Genomic DNA, 20,275 nt, shown 5'->3' with positions numbered 1-20,275 from the left:
ACCCACCTCGGTCTTCTCTTCCTGACTAAATAAGCCCACTTCCCTCAGCTTCTCCTTAGAAGTCATGTGCCCCAGCCCCCAAAATATTTTTGTTGCTCTCCGCTGGACTCTCTCCAATTTGTTCACAGAGTTGCTGCTTAGCCAGTCAGTCCCCAGCCCAACCTAAGTGTAGAACTTTGCTCTTGTCCTTACTGAACGTTACGAGATTTCTTTTGGTCCAATCCTCCAATTTGTTGAGGTCTCTGAATCTTAGCCCTACCCTGCAGTGCATCTACTACTCTCCCTAGCTTGGTGTCATCTGCAAACTTGGCGAGGGTCTACTCCCTCCCATCTTCCACGTTGCTGATGAAGGTCACAAGTATTAGAGTTCGTATTAGAACCCAGAGTCTGGACTTCCAGCCTCTTGCTCTAGCCCAGCAACTCTCAACCTTGTTAGACCCCCTGGAAAATGCCCGCTCTTAGCTTTCAATTGTTTTTTCACTATGAAAAACCAATAGAGCAATTCTTCTGTTGCAAAGGACTCAAAGCCCACAGTGTGTCCATATACTGTTAGTCCATGGACCTAGTCTCCCCTCAATGATACTCCATTGCCTACAGTGGGTTTACATAGGTAGAAGATGTTAGGAGTTAGTCTTAAGTATTAACTGGGAACAGTAAAGCATCTGCTCAGCTGATTCTCTAAAGGTTTTGATGTTACTATCCCTTTCTCCATCCTTAGATAGTCCCCATTCTCTCCCTCCTAACAAGCTCTGAATCCTCCCATCTTTGGCATCACCCACTCATCTTCCCATACTCCCTTCACTGCCTTTCCCCCAATGACAGAAGTAAAACCCTCTCTGTAGAGCAAACAATGCAGACACCCCTAGGCCCATTATGGGCACTCCTGAGCACTTGTTAGCCCTTGAACTCTCCTACATTCAGGGATGCAGGCACCTGAAGACACCATGAGACAAGAGTGTTGCAGAGTTAGGCCCTACATGGCCAAGTTACTCTGTTCTGCCATCTTATAGCTGGGGCCCCCAGGGAGAAAGGGTATCTGCCAGCAATGCTGAAGTCAGAAAGCCCACAGGAACTGCCCTCTTCTGGAGCATATAACCAGGTGTTATGTAGGAGTGAAGACTCGCCAATCCCTTTGGCTCTGCCACCTCCAGCTGCAGCGGTTCTCAAGGCATCTCTTAGAAAATGCCAGCACTTAGCTTTCACTCAGAGAGACCATAACAGATTGAATGTTTTTAACACTATGAATTTCTGTCTGCAATCTGTAAATTTATTTTGTGAATAATGTTTGCACACTTAATAGTGCATGGCATGGCACCCTGCAGCATCCCTGAAAGGCTCTCAAAGCACCCCAGCGTGCCACAGCATCCTAGTTGAGAACCACCTTCCTACTGCAACCTCAGGGCTGGAGCAGCAAACCCCTCTTTGCAGGGCAAGGCCATAAGTCCTGTGTAATCACAGGCCACTCCTCCACCTTGCACCACCTCTTCTCTACCACCGTCTGGCATTTCTGCTACAGTGGTTCAGAGGGACCTTGTAGGAAGAGCACCCTGCAAGGAGAAGGGAAGCCTCAGCCCTGCTCAGCATAGTGCCCAAATGCTGTTTGCTCTTCTCCATGGATAGAGGCAAGCTCCATGCCACAGAGAAGAGGCAGGAGGAGACCCTAAATTCTTATAATCTATAGCAACAGAAGATGATGAAATCTGGCCCTAAAAATTAATTGTCATTGAATGGTAGTGTAAGTGTGATGTTGTAGCCATGATGGTCCAGAAAGTATGCAAGAGGCAAGGATTTCTTAGGGTGATATCTTATTGGAGGAAGAATGTCTTGCATTTGGAAACTTGTCTAACTTTATCCCAACTATACAGTTGGTCCCCAAAAAAATCACCCTAAGAAATCCTTGCCTCTTGTCACTGAACTGCATTCTCTTGATAGAAAGAAGGAACTGAATAAAGAGGAGCATGAAAGGGCAACAGGAAACAAAAGAGGAAGAAGAACATGGGAAAAGAAATAAGTGTTGGCCAAAATGAAATAAAACCAGGAAGTCATTTAAAGTATTTGGCGTCCACGAGCAAGGACAGCTTTTACAAAGAGCTCAGCACCAGCAAAGTGACCAAACAGAAAGTACATAGAGGCTGAAAACACAAATTCCATGTTGTGAAAGGGGTTCAGTATTTGGAAGTTGCTTTTCTTCCACCAAAAAAGAAAAACAAGATCTCTTAGACATTCCCTTGCGATGTGAAAAACCAAGTTTAAGCCTCTTTAAATCCAATTCCTACATTACAACAAGAGTCCTAATCCCCAAATTAACAGCCAGGCTAGAGTGAGGGTCTCATCCTCTCATTTCTTTTGCTTTGACCTGGTATTCCATCCTGTACATGAAAAACCTCCTCCAACCAATACCGTATTTATTTGATTCCAAAACAAAGTCAGCCCCCCTCCCATATTCCTCTCATTTAACATGAGAGGAAAAGTTCCTTATCTTGGAATTGAGTGAGAGGTGACAGAGGGGTGGGAGGCAGACAGCTGCTGTGCCTCTGGCTGCTGACTGTCCTCCTACTGCTGCTGTTGTTTTCCTGCCTGCCTGCCACAACCTCAAGCTCCAGGCCTCTCTCCCAGCCCCAGCATTTTCCAATTAAAAAGAATTTACAACCAGTCTTGGAGCCGAGGTCTTGAGAAATCTGGCGGTGATTCTCATTTATGCATCCTGGAATCCCACACATTATAGATGGAAATGATCGGCCCATCCCTGTCCTTTCTTCCTACCAATAAGCTATTCCCCAGCGCTTTGCCAGAGAAGCTTTAGAAGGCCCAAATGAAGTTGCGTTATCCTGTGAGTGGGTTACACAGCTTACAAAGAGAATGCATGCCTTTCATCATGTCCTGCTCTCAAAGAGAGCCCTATCAAAAAGTTTCAGCATGGTCTGCAAGGACTTCCTCAGTTATTCGAGTGCCGTACAGCCTGCAGTATCGCTACAGACTGCTGCATATCTCATTTTATATGGTGGGCTCTGAAGTGTGAAATAGGACTGCACAATCTGAATAGAGTCTTTATAGCTTCCCCCTCAGTATTCACAGAACTGCCTAAGGACCCATGCAGTCCTGGCTGCACTGCCTGAGGAACCTTAGCTTCTACCTGGTAAACTACTTTTATAAGTCAATAAAAATGTGCTTAAAAAAATAAAAATCAGGAAAGGGAATCCCAATATCTTTATGTTCCCTAAGAAATCAAATAGCATCTGCAGTGCCCACATCCGTGCTTGCAGAGTTTGATGGGAATTGCCTTATTTCCACATGCATACACCCATAAAATAATAATAATGCCTGAACTGCCACAGCATATAAACTACATTGTTAAAAAAAAAAAAAAAAGCCTATGGAAATCTATTCAACTCCAGTTGAAGGGCTACCCTTTAAAAAAGCAACATCATTAAGGGCTATCAAATTTAAGCAATAATGTTGCTACTTCTGATATTCAAGTAGTATAAAAACAAGGGAGGCATTAGTTTCAATGAAACTATTAATGGGCTTGCTGAAATAAGCCCGATTCAATCAGGTGGCCCACTGATAGTAGCAGTAATGATTGTTCCTGTAGATACAGTCACTTAGGGCCACCAGCTGTGCAAAGCTGCACATTGTTTATTGCAGATTCTTATTATTCTTATACATTTTTAACTTGTGGAGCTAAGCACTTCCAAAATGCTCAGCTTTGAAGGCTAGTTTCCTACCAGCAGACATCAACCCAACCATTGCATCAGCATTTCAGCAGAAAAGAAACTTACCTCTGCATCAGATATGGAGACCCGATTAGACTCTATTGTTGGTCTCCTCACTATCCGTGGTGAAGGTCCTGTTGCATAAGGACCATATCCTGGGGCACTGGTAGAGCCCAGGAAGCTTCCTGTAGCTCTTTCTTGAAGAGAGAACTTCCTACTGGAGAGGACAGGTCTCGTGGGACCTCTCTTTGGAACATTCATTTGGTTGGCATCATCATCTTCCTGGGAAGGTAAAGAATCATTTGTTCCTGTATCACTGCTGATCCCATTCCTCTGGATGTTTTTTACATTATCTGAAAAGACTGCGTCATTCTCCTCTTCTGCTTCTTCAGAATTTTGGTCACTTATATCAGGGCCAACAGCCACATCTATAGCTGCTACTCGCTCCGCCAGTTCTGTCTGAGTGTCTCTGCAGCATGTATCTGCACATCCATCCATCACATCAGCTGGAGAATCTCCCATGATTAAGCCTGATGCTCAAGGTCTCAGATGACACCAAAGACAGCTGCGGTGTCAGGGATCGCAGGAAACATGTGGCATGAAAGAATCTCTCCACTGGGTTCTCTAGAAAAAAACCACAATGAGAAATCCTAAGCAAAGGTACGGCCAACACGTCTTGCAGGAGGCACATGGAAAAAAAAAAAAATCAGAGAAAAACCAGGCAGCTGTAAGCAAGTTAAAAACATCCAGAAGGAAAAGTAAAACCAACCCCAAAACTAGTTACAAAACATTTGCAAAGGATATAGGAAGAATTTAATCAGCCCAGCTACAAGTCAGCTAAGAGTAACTTCTGCTTTCCGTATCTAGATCAACAGAAAATAGTTTTACGATAAAAGGAAAGAGAAAATTACTGGAGTCCCTTAAAACAACTGTGAAGGGATAAAAGATCAAACATGTGACCTCACTTGAAATGTCATTTAGAGTACGGCAGCACAGAACACAGGTCAGAAAACAACACTGGGAACAAACTGTCCCTAACCACCCCTGCCTTTGTGTCACTACACTGCCCTTCATGGCTCCTGGGGGCTTCCCAGCAAGAGTTTGGGGACATATCTCACATCATCCTGCTGAGAAAAAAAGCTTTTTCATGTGCCCTGCAAAAGAATCCCCCTTTGATCTCAGCAGTATTCTTGCCCAGAGCAGGGGGGTTGGACTTGATGATCTTTTGAGGTCCCTTCCAGCCCTTAATTTCTATGATCTTATGATCAGCAGTACAAAGATCACTAGGGACAGGCCTCAACCTTCTCCATGCTGGGCCTGGGAAAGCTGCCAAAAACCATGCTCCACCTCTTGTCTCAGCATACACCAAAACCAGAATTGAGGCTATGAAGTTAGCTTAAAAGCAGCCCTGAGCATGCAGCTAAGAGCTATTCTCAAGCTCTCCTGTCTCAGGCAAGTACCTGTCTCAGCTGTGGGATTTGGCATGCAATGCCAGGTTGCAGAGCATGCCTCTTGGCAGCAGCTGGGGCACCACAGGGAGACAAGGCAGGTATGGTCTGCGAGGCTGTTGCATACACACAATTTTCTTTGCAAGAGAATTAACGGCAAAGCAAAGTTAGAGAAGGCATTTAAGGATGTGGTTTCAGTGGGCATAATGGCTTCAACAGTACATAAGCAGCTGTGTTGCTGTCCAATATATTATGAGAAGCTGATAATAAAATACCATGGAATGCCCTTAGCCATGTGAAATTAGCAGACAGATGGGTGTATCAGCCTACACACCGGTCACCTGTGACTATAAAAAGTGCTAAAGGAGGTCTGGAACAGGATGGAGACTTTTTTTTTTTTAAGCATTCGATTAAATAAGGTTTTTTGAGTTCATTAAAATTAAAACATACTAATCCTTTAAAAATAAAACCATATAAAATCATATTTGAAATTATGATCATATTTGTTACTAGTTTAATTTTAAATTCTTTTAATAAAATTATAGTAAATGTAAGCAAAATATGCAAGTAGCAGGCCATACGTTTTGATGCTAGGAAAAAATCAAACTACTGGAGCAACACAAGTCACTGGCTAGGTACCTGCAACCAAGGTTTGTTACAGTGCTAATCCAGTTTGGTAGCAATAGCCTCTCTTGCAAGGACGGAAAGAACATTTGCATCATTTCAGTTTATTCTGTTAGCTCAGCTAAATGACTGGGTCGTTCAAATTTAAGAAACCAACCGGCAAATGAAAAAACAGGGAGCTTGTTTCTCTTCCCATCTATGACTACCCAGAATATGAAGTCTACTGATTCTGACAACTTGAAGCATGTAGGGACCAGAAACAATCAATCAATTCATTAACTACAGACAATATGTCCTTTGTGGAATACATTTTGCACTTCAAATGAATTTATTTCGATAAACTTTTTTGCTTGTGTCCAATACATTTAAGATAGCTTTATTTATGGAACTAAGAAAAAAACAGTGCCATGAAAACGCGGCTTGAGTATTAATTGCATTCCACCTTCTATCCACATACAGCTTGATACAAAATCGCAAGTGAAAAAAAAAACTTAGTTAAAAATAAATCCATCATTCACCATTTTCCAACAGAAAAATATAAATACTAAGAATCTGAATAAATGCATCTTAAGCTACATAATTGCTTAAATAAATGTGTATAGATATAAATGGGATAGAAAAAGGATATATTTAGTTGCAAATCAACGCCTTTTAATGATTATCAACCAAAGAGAATCAACCTTTCCTTCGGAAAATAACTAAAAAGTAAAAATGCAAAACGAGATTAAAACTGATTATTGAAATCAAGGTTGCCTACTTGTTGATTTAACTCCTGATTAAAAGCCATGTTTTCAAATCAATCCACCCTGGTCCAGAATAGGAAACAATCATATGCAGCCTACAGCTGTCTTCTACTAATCACCTCAGAAAATACAGGGCTGCTACATGTATAATTTGAATCCCGTTACATTAATTTTTATCCGATTAATTCTAACACATATCTGTTAAGGTACCAGCACCCTGGACTGTGTCCAGTGATGTACAACGCGACTGTGACAGCAGCTTGCTTTGATCTTTTACACAGAAGTCAAGTTGTTTATTATTAATTACACACTGGCCCCAATTCGGACATTACCTGCATCAATACCACACTAGCTTCAGTGGTGTTATTCCCAATTTACACCAGTGCTAAGGGAGATCAGCATTATGCCCATTGCTGATGCCCAACAAGATGGAATAAGCCCTTCTTTTGCAGTCTTACTCTCTTACCTCCCATGTATGGTCACACACCTGCTACTCCCAAAATACATACACACAGCCTGTCTTTTTGTAATTTTGTTTTAAGAAATGTGACAAAGATGTCAGTCACTTGAAAGTGTAATTAAATAGAAAGCTCAATTTTAAATATAGTTTGAACAAGCTTTTAAACGCTTGTCACAAAGCATGAATCTCTTTAAGAACAAGGATAAAAAAGAAAGGGAGAACGGAGCGTGGTAACGGCAAGAATTCTGCTTTGAACAGCGGGGTTGTTTGGTGTATACTTCAGCAGCTACTTCAGTAACCTCATATCCCCTAAAAACCCCCATGAAAACTAACTAAGTCCTGCCCCCACTTTACATTCCAGCATTTCCGACACTATATTCAGGTTCATCCACTGAATCACTGGAAAAATAGGGCTGGCAGGGCCCTCAGGAGGTCATCAAGGGCTGTGTGTAGACGAAACAAGGGAAGTGTGTGCAACACACTTTAAACCGGGCTAAATGCTTTTGCAATACTTATATGGTGTTGGTGTTTGCATCAGCTCCACTCGCTGTAGGAAATTTGGCGGCATAATGCACCTTAAATGACTTGGGGTGCAGCAAACTAAAACAGCTGCGGAGCGAAGCATCGGGCTCTGTGCAGCTCAGAGGCTCTGCAGGAAGCCCTGCAGGCAGCCTGGCAGCAGCCCGGGAAAGCAGGCTCCACTCAAGAAAAGTGGCGAGCCTGATCCACACCCCCCCCCACCCCCCGGAGCCTGCCTGCCTGCACTGTGCAGGGGCCTGGTGCTTCCCTCCATGGCTGTGGTGCCCCCCAGGACCACCTGAGCCTGGTGCCTGCAGGCAGTTGCCGCCTGGGGAGCAGGGGCTTCTGCTGCCATGGGGGGAAGCACCCCTCCCCCCCCCCAGCCCCGCAGCCCAGGGACCTCTTTGCCTGCCAGCAGCTCACCCTCCTCTCCCTGCTGGAGGCAGGTAAGTCAGTGGGGTATGTGCACAAGATGGGGATTTAAAGGCCCCTAAATTGAGGCAGTGCTTTTTTAAAACCCACTGTTTCAATTTAGGGCCCCCATTTCATCTACACACGCCCTAGGAGTCCAACCCCTGCTTAAGGCAGGATCACCCACTGTCTAAACCAGGGGCGGGCAATTATTTTGGGTGGAGGGCCGCTTACTGAGTTTTGGCAAGCCATCGAGGGCCACATGACAGGCAGCTGGGGGCAGATAAATATTAATTTTCTAAATTTTTTAGGGGCCCCGCGGGCCGGATAGAATGGCCTGGTGGGCCACATCTGGCCTTCAGGCCACGTTTTGCCCGCCCCTGGTCTAAACCAACCTCGCCAAGTGTTTACCTAACCTGCTCTTAAAAACCAATGATAGAAATCTGTTCCAGTGCTTAACCACGCTCATAATTAGACAGTTCTTTATAATATCCAAATTAAATTGCCCTTTTTGAATATTCAGACTATTCCTTCTTGTCCTGTCTCCTGTAGACACAGAGAATAGTCTATCAGCATCACTCCCTTTTGCATACTTGGAGACTGTTACCAAGTACTTCCTCAGTCTTCTGCTCTCCAAGCTAAATAATTCAAGTTCCTACACCCTTTCATTTTGTCATGCTTCCTAGATCACTGATCATTTTTGTTGCTCTCCACAGGGCTATTTCCCATGGATTAGTGCAGCAAAGGAAGAGCCAGAGCTATCCCACATGCAACCTATTAGCAGTAGCTACCATCTCTCCATACAAATATGTCTACCCACAGTTTTTCAGGATTCTGGTTTTGACCTTCACTTTTGAATCATGAACATGAAAAATACTATTTAATCTGATTTACAAAAAGGTTAGAGCGCATAGTTAATCACACTCCCAGAACACCAACTGATTTCATCCTCCATAGAGAATCAGTCTTTAGGGAATTAAACCTAATTTTTATTTTCTTGTTAAAAAGAAATACAGTCATTCCAAATACAGCCCACTCCCTTTCAGAGATACTAGCACACGGTCATTTACAATTTGCCTTATTACCTAAGCAATATGAAATAAAAAGCAGCAAATCCACAGCAGTACTTGGCAAAGCTTTTTTCTGGGACTGTTTCTTTAGAGTCTGAGGCATCTACTTGTGTTGCTGTGTGGCTAGCAGATAAGAACACATAAATTGTCTGTCTGGAGTGAATGGCTCAATCACATACAGCGATTCTCTGGGGTGCCTTGAGTTCCTTTTCAAGGGTGCCACGCAACATTAATAGAATCATAGAAAAATTAGGGTTGGAAGGGAACTCAGGAGGTCATCTAATCCAACGCCCTGCTCAAAGCAGGACCATCTTCAATTAGATCATCCCACCCAGGGCTTTGTCGAGCTGGGCCTTAAAAAACTCCAACGATGGAGATTCCACCACCTCGCCGGGTAACCTGTTCCAGTGCTTCACCACCCTCTTAGTGAGAAAGTTTTTCCTAATATCCAACCTAAACTTCCCTTGCTGCAACTTGAGACCATTGCTCCTTGTTCCATCTGAGATCAGTCCAGCTCCATCCTCTTTCGAACCCCGCTTCAGGTAGTTGAAGGCTGCTATTAAATACCCTCTCGGTCTTCTCTTTTCCAGACTAAATAAGCCCGCCCAGTTCCCTCAGCCTCTCCTCAGAAGTCATGTCCCCCAGCCCCCAAACCATTTTTGTTGCCCCCTGCCGGACTCTCTCCAATTTGTCCACATCCTTTTTGTAGTGGGGACCCAAAACTGGACACAGTACTCCAGATATGGCCTCACCAGTGCTGAATAGAGGAGAAGAATCCCTTCCTGTGCCCTGCTGGCATCACTCCTACCAATGCAGCCCAGTATGCCATTAGCCTTCTTGGCAACAAGGGCTCATATTCAGCTTATTGTCCACTGTAACCCCCAGGTCCTTTTCTGCAGAGCTGCTGCCCAGCTAGTCAGCCCCCACCAGTGCATGGGATTGTTCTGCCCAAAGTGCAGGACTTTGCACTTGTCCTTGTTGCACTTCAGAAGATTTCTTTTGGTCCAATATTCCAATTTGTGGAAGTCTCTCTGAATTGTAGCCGTACCCTGCAGTGTATCTACTACTCCCCCACAGCATGGTGTCATCTGCAAACTTGCTGAGGGTGAACTCTATGCCACCTTCCAAGTCGTTGATGAAGATATTGAACAAAACCAGCCCCAAGACTGACCCATGGGGCACTCCATTTGATACCAGCCAACTAGACATTGAACCATTGATTCCTACCCTCTGGGTCCAATGCCCCAGCCAGTTTTCTGTGCGTCTTACGGTCCATTCATCCAGCCTGTACTTACTTAGCTTGCCTGTGAGAATGTTGCAGAAGACAGTATCAAAAGCCTTGTGAAAAACCAAGGTACACCACATCTACTGGTCTCCCCAGTAGACATCCACAAAGCTGGTCATCTCATCATAGAAGGCAATCAGGTTAGTCAGGCATGTCTTCCCCTTGGTGAATCTATGCTGACTGTTCCTAAATCACCTTCTCCTCCAAGTGCTTAGAAATGGATTCCTTGAGGATCTGCGCCATGATATTTCCAGGGACTGAGGTGAAGCTGACTGGTCTGTAGTTCTCTGGATCCTCCTTTTTCCCTTTCTTAAATATGGGCACTGTTTTCCCTTTTCCAATCAATCGGGACCTCTCCTGATCGCCATGAGTTTTCAAGGATGAGGGCCAATGGCTCTGCAATCACATCAGCCAACTCCCTTAGCACCCTCAGGTGCATCCTGTCTGGCCCATGGCCTTGTATACATCCAGCTTTTCTGAATGGTCCCTAATCTGTTCTTTCACCATTACTGGCTGCCCGCCTCCTCCCCAAACTGCCAGGTGCCATAGTCTGGGACTAACATTAACAGTGTTAGGTGTGCAAACATGATTCCCAAGATAAACCCAGAGATTTTAAATAAGAATCTATAGTGTTAAAACCATTCCAGCCTGTTGTGAGCTTACTGAGTTCTCTGCAACAGAAGAATTGCTCTATTTTTCTGTAGTCAAACAAAGGGAAAATTAAGAGCTGGCATTTTCCGAGGGCGGCCTTAAGGTCTAAAAAGGTTCAATGCTACTGATCTAGTACAAAATCTTCCCCCTTGTGTAGCTACAGTACTAACTCCTCCTCTGCCACCAGATAAATATGCAGAGGCATTTGGGTTGGCTGCACAAAGCATCAGAAATAGTAATGTTTGTGTTATGATGTGGTGATTGTTTTGGATACTCAGGCCAAGTGCCTCTGGATCTCAGCCATTCAAGAAGTGAAGTACCTGCAAATCCTTTGTATGCAACCACACAGGGCTTGTTTTAGATTCAGAGAACAACAAAACAAGGGAGAAATATTGAAACATTTCCATGAGAAAGGACGTTGTGTAGCTCTCCCCAGTGACAGTCTGCACTGGACCAAATACAGCGTGGCTGCCATTCTCAGCAAGCAGCGCTTCCTCTAAGCTGTGTGGCGTGCGCAGCCACGCACGTGCGCTCATGCCACACTGCCAGGCATGCCTGCGCACGACACACAGCTTAGAGGGAATGCTGCTGCAAAGCCTTGAGAGATAGAGCTAAAGCTGAAAAATCCTGGAAGTACAGTATATGCATACACCTGAAAGCCAAACTATAACTGAAGGTTTGGGCGATTTTAAAACTTATCCACCACTACATTTCAAATTTAAAAATGACGACATCTTTAAATATCTTCCCCCCACCCCAACTAAAGTGTTACCACTTGGTGCTGGACCCCAAGTGGCAGAGCAAAGACCCCCAGGTGCCCGCAGACACGTGGTGTAGGAACGAGCATGAGAGGACGCTCCAGGATTCCCATGCTCCAATCTGGATGCTGCTACTGGTCACTTTTGCAGCACACCTCTAAAGGCAACATGGAGTCACCGTGCTGCCCATGAATGGAGCCATTGCTAGAGGTTCGATGCACCTGTCCAAATCTATGCTAGCACACTCTGCACTGCCTGCTATGAGATGACCCCGCAAGTGCCCCAACACTAAATATATTGTTAACAAAACCCCCTTCTTTCTGCCCCAATGGGCTTCAGCCCTTTAGTATGTGAGCAAAACCCTTTTACCTAAGCTTGGCTCACTGGGATGTCAAGGCATTTTGAAGAATCCCGATGTGCTCTACAAGCTATGAAAATGTTTCCCTTACTCCACTGACTTCAGTGGATCTACTCATAGCACTATAAGCTTTCCAAGGCAGGAATTTTCTGTCCTGAAGGCTAGGGACAGAAATGACACACAAACCAGTATAAGTGATTGGAAACTGGTTCAGAGCTGTAATGCAACAGAAATTCAGCACGCAAACTGCTTTCAAAATGGCCAAAACCGGTTTAAGATAAGCCTGGATGGAAGTAGTATCAGACTTAACTGATTTAAGTTAAATTGGTTTATTGAACTTCTGTCCCAGATCCCCTCCAGATTCAAACTAACTCACAGTCCCCCAGCACCCCAGGATGCTTTGCACCTCCCCTTGCATTACCCTTCACAGAGTGGGTGGGCTAGCCTTGGCCCAAACTCTCTGCTCCAGCTGAGCAGGGAGGCATGCTCTAGCATCCCTCCAGCTTCTGGCTCAGCTTGTGGAAGCATTTCTGGTATCAAAAGTGAATGTCTGTTCACTTGCTTGTCAGTTCAATCCACAGAGCTTGGATCAGGGGTGGGTGATTATTTCGGCTGGAGGTCCATGTAATGAGTTTTGGTGAGCTGTTGAGGGTCCCAAGGGCAGCCCCACCCCTTGATGGGTGCCCCGCCCCCTGGCTGCCATGTTGGGACCAGATGCCCCACCCCTAAACCCTGATCTTTGCCACCAGAAGCCCCTCCCTTGCCCTGGAAGTAACCCTTTTGGGAGGGAGAGTGCTACCATATTGGAAAAAAAAAAAGTACTAAAAATAAAACAAAAACAAAAAAAAAACCAAAAAAAAAATCAAACATCTACTATAAACTTAACATTGTTATTTTTCAAATATTTGTATCGCAATTTATGTGTTTGCATAGTGTATCTAGAAGCTCAAAATACAGTCCTACTTTTGTATATTTTGGGGGGGGGTTAAAGGGGTGTATGTGGGAGGGGTGGTTGGGGAGTGGAGGTGTGTAGGGGGGTGCAGTGTGGGTATGGTGGGTGGGGTGTGTGAGGGAGGGTGTGTATGTGTGGCGGGGGATGCCTCGGAGTCCCTGGAGTCTGCATGTAGTGGCAGCGTGCAGGGCAACCCCACCCAGCCCCATAGCATGCAGCTCCCCACACTCCCACCCCAGCCCCCAGCCGCAGGTGGCAGTGTGTGGGGCCAGCCCCACTCAGCCCCGTAACACACAGCTCTCACCCCAGTCCCCAACTGCAGCGTGCTGGGCCAGCCCTACCCAACTCCAAAGCACGTGGCTCCCTGTGCTCCTGCAGTGTGCGAGGCCAGTCCAACGCAGCCCCATAGCACATGGTTCCCCGCGGTCCTGCTCCCTTTTCCCCACAAGGAGTCTGTGGCCCCGGCCTGGTGGAGCTCATACTTGCATTTCCAGGCTTGCAGGCAGAGAGGTTGGGAACAGCCACGGGGTGGCCAGCAAAAGCCTTGGCCAGGCAAAGCATCTTGTCTCCAGTGCTCCTGGCTTGGGGCTGGGGTGGGTCCAGGTAGGCTGGGGTGGGGAGAGGGAGCCACTTAGCAACCAAAGCAGCACCTCCTGTAGGGACATGCTGGCTTCCAGAGGGGCAGCGAGGGCCGGGGTTAAACAGGGGCCCTGCAGGCCAGATGGAATTGCCTGGTGGGCTGGATGCAGCCCACGGGCCGGATTTTGCCAGCCCCTGGCTTGGACTAACCTGCAAAGATTGAATCAATTCAGCCTCCGGCTTTTTGATCGTCTGTACTTAGCCTATGTGTTTATAGACTGCATAGCACAATCATACCCTAAATCTTGGTTGGAGAATCTAGGAACCACTGTAATGCAAGCTATTACTCATAATAATGTGCTAGATCAGTCTCAATATACACAGAATGCTCAAGTAACCCAGAGGTTCAGAAGAAATTACTCTAACAGCTTTTAGAGTGCAGAAGAAAGTGAGTTTCCATCTATACAGTAGGCCTGACATTAATTTTATTTCCCTATTTGTTTTTTTGGGTTTTTTTTCAAAAGAGCATTGAAGCAGGAATTGCTTACAACTGTATATCCATATTACATTGGCCTGAAACAAGCTGATAGGAAGAATTTTAGTCCCTGCTACATTCTCCACAAAAGGCACCAAGCAAAACAACTGATTTCAAGATAAGCAGACAAAATAGCCATCAACTCTTATTTTACAACTTATAATCATACAAGCCTCTGCAACAAAAAGTCAGTGTTTTCATTAAGCATGATCTATAGTAGAGACCCCCAAGGCTGGGAAAACTCGTCACGTGTAACATTAATGCCTCTTACAAGATGGATTCTGAATAGCAACACAGATCCAGCATCTCAAGTGAAACAAAGCTGAGCTGTAGTTATTTTCCATAAAACACAACCTGCATCTCTAGGTATGGTACTCTAGCCATGGTCATCTGTCTGCTACCAGCCAAAGCTAAACATCTGTCTTAGATCAAAGTATTATTATGCATACATGAACCAAAGCTGCAAATAAGCTTATAAGAGGAGAATTAATTCACTTACTGATATCTTATTTGTCATTTTTCACAGTTATTCCCTCGCCACGCACAGAATGCCACTTTAAAGCTGTTGTAATTTATCAAATGACTGCACGTGTATTCCATATATGCCCTGAGTAGGGCAGGGTATGAAATATACTTTTGAAAAGAGTATGATCCTGAAGAAGACCTGTGTGTTGTCTGTAGGAGAAGGAGCGGTTTAATTGGTTGGGTGGAGGTGGGGGCTGGGAGGGCGAGGGGAGGTTTTTTGCTATTCAATAAAGTATTAAGCAAACACCGATTGCAATGAAAACTGCAAATTAGCATGGGTAATTGGTTCATTCAGTTGGCCAAGAAGAATGGTCTGAGGGGCAGGAGAAAGGCTTGTGCTTATGGCACTCAAACTCAAGAGATACAAGTTCATTTTCTGGCTCTGCCACAGACCACTTTAGTGGTCTTGGGAAAGACTCTTAGTATTTCCTTTATGTAAAATGAAGATGATAATGCTTACTCCCCCTACCACCCTTAGTCTGTCTTTTCTATTTAGACAGTGAGCATTTTAGAAAAGGGAGTGGTGATCAACGGGAGTCTGTACTGCACTTAGGCACTGCAGGACTTAAATTTCATTATAAAAGACATAATGATTACTACTAATAATGAACACAGGTATTTGCAAGGAAACATCTGCATAAGTACTTTGAAAAATCTCCAAATCTAGATTTTGATTTTGTAAAGCTGGGGTTGGCAACCTATGGTCCACAGATATGGGACTTTGGCAGCAGGGGGCTTTGCCTGCAAGTGCTCTTTCTGTGCTGCCAAGGGGAGAAGCAGCAGCAGCTATGGGCAGATCCTGGCACCCACCCAACCCTGACGCAAGATGGGTCATTCTGGACTGCAGCTGGAAGTGATTGCCCACCACTTTGAGTGGATCTAGGATTTTGAAGAGAGGGGTACAGGTAGTGCAATACAACACCACATACAAACACATATATTTTTCTCCAATTAAAAAGAGATGAGAAGTTTTACTAATATGGCAGATAGCTAGCGCTATATTGTTCAATTTAAGATCAAAGCAAAAACAAACAACTGGAATTAGTGCACTGGAGTGTGCACTAGTTTGCTAGAGTTGCTAAAGTATGTATATAAACTAGTTAAAAGTACACAACAAACCAGGCAAAAAAAATTGTCAAAGGATATTGTATCATTAGTCCTATAATCATTATAGTTAACCATACATCTTTTACGGAGATTCCAAAAACAATATCTAGCCTTCTTGGGCATCTTGACAGTGCCTACAATACTTGACAGTCAATTCTACAACTGAGTTGATATTACCACAAGAGATAAAGTTTTTAGCTAGAACTAAAAACAATTTGCAGGGCTGTGAAACAGAAGAGAGACGCTACCAGGAATGGCTAAGTAAAATTGCAGAATAAAGGACAGCTTGAATAGTGAAACATGAAGACCCTTAAAAAGGACAGAGGGTCATTAATACCTGTAGAATGGAGAGAGATTAGCAAGAATAAGGGAGAAGGTAACGTGAACCATCAAGTCTACTGACTCTCTCAAGGTTGCCTGAATAGAAATGCCACTGCTCCTCCCAGGCAGTTGGCTTTAAAGTTTGGGGTGGGGGGGCAGAAATCAAATGGGCAGTGTGTGACAGAGAGCCAAAGGCCCCTGTTACTAAAAAGGGGAAGGCACAACAGGCTAGGCTGGCTGTGTAGGTAGGCAGGCAGCTGAGATGAAACCAGCTGCAGAATAATAAACTGAAGGAATAAGGCAGATTCCCAGGCAGCCATGGGATTAAGCCAGCAAGCAGCAGGGCTAAACTGCAACAGGGAGGGGGAGGCTGCCCACTAGATGTAGGAAGAAACACCTGTGCAGGACTAGGGAGTCATCCGACTCAATGGGGCAGGGCCACGGGGCATATAAAACCCAGCACCAGGAGGGAGGCAGTGCATTAGGGACCAGAGCTCCCAGAAGAGAGGGGCTGCAGGAGACCTCCTGGCAGGCACCAACACACCCCCAGAGTGGAGAGATGAATACTCAAGGGAAAGAGGGCTAGCAAGACATCTTTTTTACCCAGAGCAGGGAAGGTTTTGTCTGAAAGGGGTGGATTGCATTCTGTTTTCATTTTAAACTGTAGACTGGGTATAACTAACGGGTAGAAAGGAGGCCACAGCAGTACCTGAGACACGCCAAGGTTTTGAGCCTTGCTAGGGGCAGGGGCACAAGATGCAGGCAGGCTGGGGCTGAGAGGGCTAGAGCCTGAACTCAGTGGGAGCAACACAGGCAGCCTGAGTCTGGGCCTTAACCCAAGAACGGCGAGACCAGGGCCAGGGGACCCAGAGCCTAGGAAGGGCAAGACCAGGGCTGGAGCCCAGAAGCTGAGGTCCAATACAATGGACCAAGGCTGAGGGGGGCAGAGTCAGAGAAAAGGGGCCAAAGCTGGGAAGGTCAAAGCCCTAAAGGTTTTGAGGCTTGAGAGAGCCAAACACTGAGGTGGGGCTGGGCAGCCCCTCCAAAGTGATATTATATACCATCTGTGAAGCATGGGCGTAGCTACTGGGGTGGATGCAGGCCACGAACACAGCCCTGAAGGCACCTGGTGTCCTTGGGCACCAATAGGGCCAGAAAGGCTAAAATAAATTGTTAGAGGGCAAATCTGTAGTGGTCTGGACCCACTCTGGGCCCCTGGGGCAGCCTCCCAACCTTTTTATATTTATTTTTTTGAACATCAAGGCATAGCAAGGGAAATAATAGGGAAGGGCACCCAAGGGGCTGGAGTGAGCAGGAGCCGTATGTCCACTGGGGTGCCACAGCATGGCTGGGCATGGGTCCTGTCACACGCTGCAAGTGCCTCACTGTAGCCCACCCCGGCCTACCACTGGTCTTAAAGTATTAAGCATTCTGAAAACAGAAAGCTAATTTCAAAGGGTATCCGAGCATGGCTCCTCCCCAAATCACTAGTTTCTTTTGAAAAAACCTTTATCTACAGTCTTACATCACAGGTGGCACCAACCTCTTGGATATGCTGTGCAATGACACAAGCCTCGCTTGCACTGTAAACCATTCCCAGAGTATCCCCATCCCCATCTGCCCTTTCTGTTAAGCAGAACTGATTGTTATAAAGCAAGGGTTTTCATCCTTTTTTGGATCAGTGTACCCCCGGTGGCCATACACAGAGTGGGGGCAGGCGAGGGAGGCACGTGGCAGCACGGGATGGTGCACAGCAGCGCTCCCTCCCCATCCAGCCATGCGTACCCCCTAGGGCCTTCTCAAGTACCCCCAGGGGTACATGTACCCCCGGTTGACAACCCCTGTTCTAAAGACTAAACATGTTGAACACAATTTGCAGGCAAGCTCATGAACGACTGGTGCCTCCTGAGATTGAGGGGGCACCATGACAGCAAGCAGGGACTGCCTGCAGGCGCCAGCAGCAGTGTCAGCAGCAGCGAGTAGGGACTGCCTGCAGACGCTGGTGGCAGTGGCAGGGGGTTGAGGGAGGGAGTGCCAAGTGGGGACCACTCACAGACGCCAGCAGCAAGGATAGGGGGTGCCAGTGGCAACCGCCTGCAGAAGCCACTGGCAGCCAATCTCAGGGGGGGCACGTGCCCTCCCTACGCATTGCCTATGGGCAGGCTAATACACAGTATCTGACATTTCCATCTAGTCAAAAGATTCAGAGCCAGAGAAATACATACAACTAATAAAACAAAAAGAGCTAGGTATGTTTTGCAGGCAGTAGCAATTGCAGCATTTCCCCCTCCATTAAAGCTGGGGGGAAATCCCTCTTTGGAGAGAGAAGAATTGTGCCTGACACACCTACCAAGTTCGAAATCACTCTTCAAGAGATATTTTTGGCGACTTTAATTCAGCCAGTTTATTTCTGAGCCAGCCTGCCTCCCCTATTTAGTGGAGTGATTATATACCATCCTAAAATCTTCACGTCCTTTTACTGCTCCGTGTGGTAGATCAGTAGGCAGGATTTTCAAAAGGCCTCTGCATCAGCATGCCCACTCCTACTGAGCACAGTGATGGCTTTTCTAGAGACCTCAGCAGATGCAGAGTTAAGCCAGTGCCACTCAGTATCATTATCCCCTTTTTAAGGGGGCACAGAGAGGTAATGCAATTTGTTCACAGGGATATAGATGCTCAGAAGTCCCAGGAGTAGTTGCAAGAGGAGTTGAAAGAGACCTAAATTCACTGTCTGTAGGCCAAACTCACAAGTGATGTCAGCTGGCACAAAAGTGACATTGATGCGACTGCCACTCCAGATGAGGAACACTTGACAGGTTAGCCCCTGTCAAATCGGCTCTTAAACTCAATTTGGACATTGAAACTGCTTTCACTGTGACAACTAAGCACAGAAAGCAGAGTTAAAGCTGTCTTTTCTGCAACAATTTTACATTCTAACACACATTATTCCTCACCTCAAGTTTGCCTGCTTTCAGAGGCGAGGGATACAGCACCTGAACAAAGGTCACCCACCACCTTACTGGCACTATTTGAAGGAGTCATTCTTTATAGAAGCTCATTTCCATCTAAGCATCTGTGCAAAGAACCTCACAACAACTCCCAGACAGAGGACAGCCAATGCTGAACAAATAAGAACCACTAAAAGCTGCAGCACGGAGTGGGCACGAAAGAGCACTATAGGTATTGTCAGAAAAGATAAAGACAGACACACAGAAGACAGGCTGTTCATGCCAATCTCTCTGTACCAAGTCTTTATGCTATAGCACAAAAGGGGCCCATATTCCTGACCAACGTCCCAAAGCGTTACCATAATACAAATAATAAATCCTAAAGAACAACATATTGCTTGGATTACCTGAACGCGACAGTGTCCAGCTTCCTGTGAGTTTGATTAATACTGTGTTTCACAAAACACTCTTTATTTGCACAGGGGAGAACTTGTCTTAGTAAGACATCACACAGATGCAACCAAGGCCCTAACTCACGCTCAACCTAATTTCTTTTTTGGCACATTTATTAAGCTTGCTGGTCATGGCACAGCTGAATATGAGAAGGCAAGGGCAGGACCTTCATCTCTTTCTGTTAAGCTTCAAGCAATGTGGATACTCGAAAATCACAACTGAAAAATAACAATCAGAGAGAGGAAGGATGTGGTTAAGACCCTGCACTGGAGCTTAGTGCCTGGCTCTGCCACAGGCTCCCTGGGTCACTTTGGATGAGTTACTTAAACCCTCTGTGCCCCAGTTTCCCACACTGAAAATGGCAGTACTACACCTGCCTCTTCCTACCCTAACTGTTTTAGCCTGTAAATTCTTTAGGGGACGATTTAGCACAATGGAGCCTGATCTCAACTATGGCCTTTAGGTACTATCCTGCAAGAAGAAACACTTATATGCAATTAATAATAATGTTATAATATAATATGAATAACATCAAGAATAATTAATAACATAAAATTTTAGAATATCGCAAGGGGAAACGCCTTGCTGGACTTGGTCCTTGCTACAGGCGAGGACCTGGTGCAGGGTCTGCGGGTACTCGACCACCTGGGCGACAGTGATCATCGTCTGCTGGAATTTACTATCCAGCGCAGGGTGGTGAATTAAAACTGCAAGGCAGAGGTCCTCGACTTCAGGAGGGCCGACTTCTGTAAGCTAAGAAGATTAGTAGGAGAGGCATTGGGGTCTCGGAGCTTCAATGAGATGGGGAGCCCAAG

General features: G+C 45.6%; 1 protein-coding gene across 1 annotated transcript in view; it reads right to left on the bottom strand.

The window, feature by feature from the left end:
- CAMKK1 (calcium/calmodulin dependent protein kinase kinase 1) overlaps positions 1 to 20,275 on the bottom strand; it is a 225,843-nt gene that overhangs the window by 136,889 nt on the left and 68,679 nt on the right. The window contains exon 2 of the mRNA XM_059717711.1: positions 3,780 to 4,337. Within this exon, the coding sequence (XP_059573694.1) occupies positions 3,780 to 4,235 (456 nt within the window). The 5' untranslated portion in view covers positions 4,236 to 4,337. The remainder of the gene's footprint in view (positions 1 to 3,779; positions 4,338 to 20,275) is intronic.

The sequence above is a fragment of the Alligator mississippiensis genome, chromosome 14 (genome assembly GCF_030867095.1).
Source record: "Alligator mississippiensis isolate rAllMis1 chromosome 14, rAllMis1, whole genome shotgun sequence".
Taxonomy (NCBI): domain Eukaryota; kingdom Metazoa; phylum Chordata; order Crocodylia; family Alligatoridae; genus Alligator; species Alligator mississippiensis.
The sequence above is the reverse complement of the archived record's forward strand: the minus strand, read 5'-3'. Positions and strand labels throughout refer to the sequence as shown.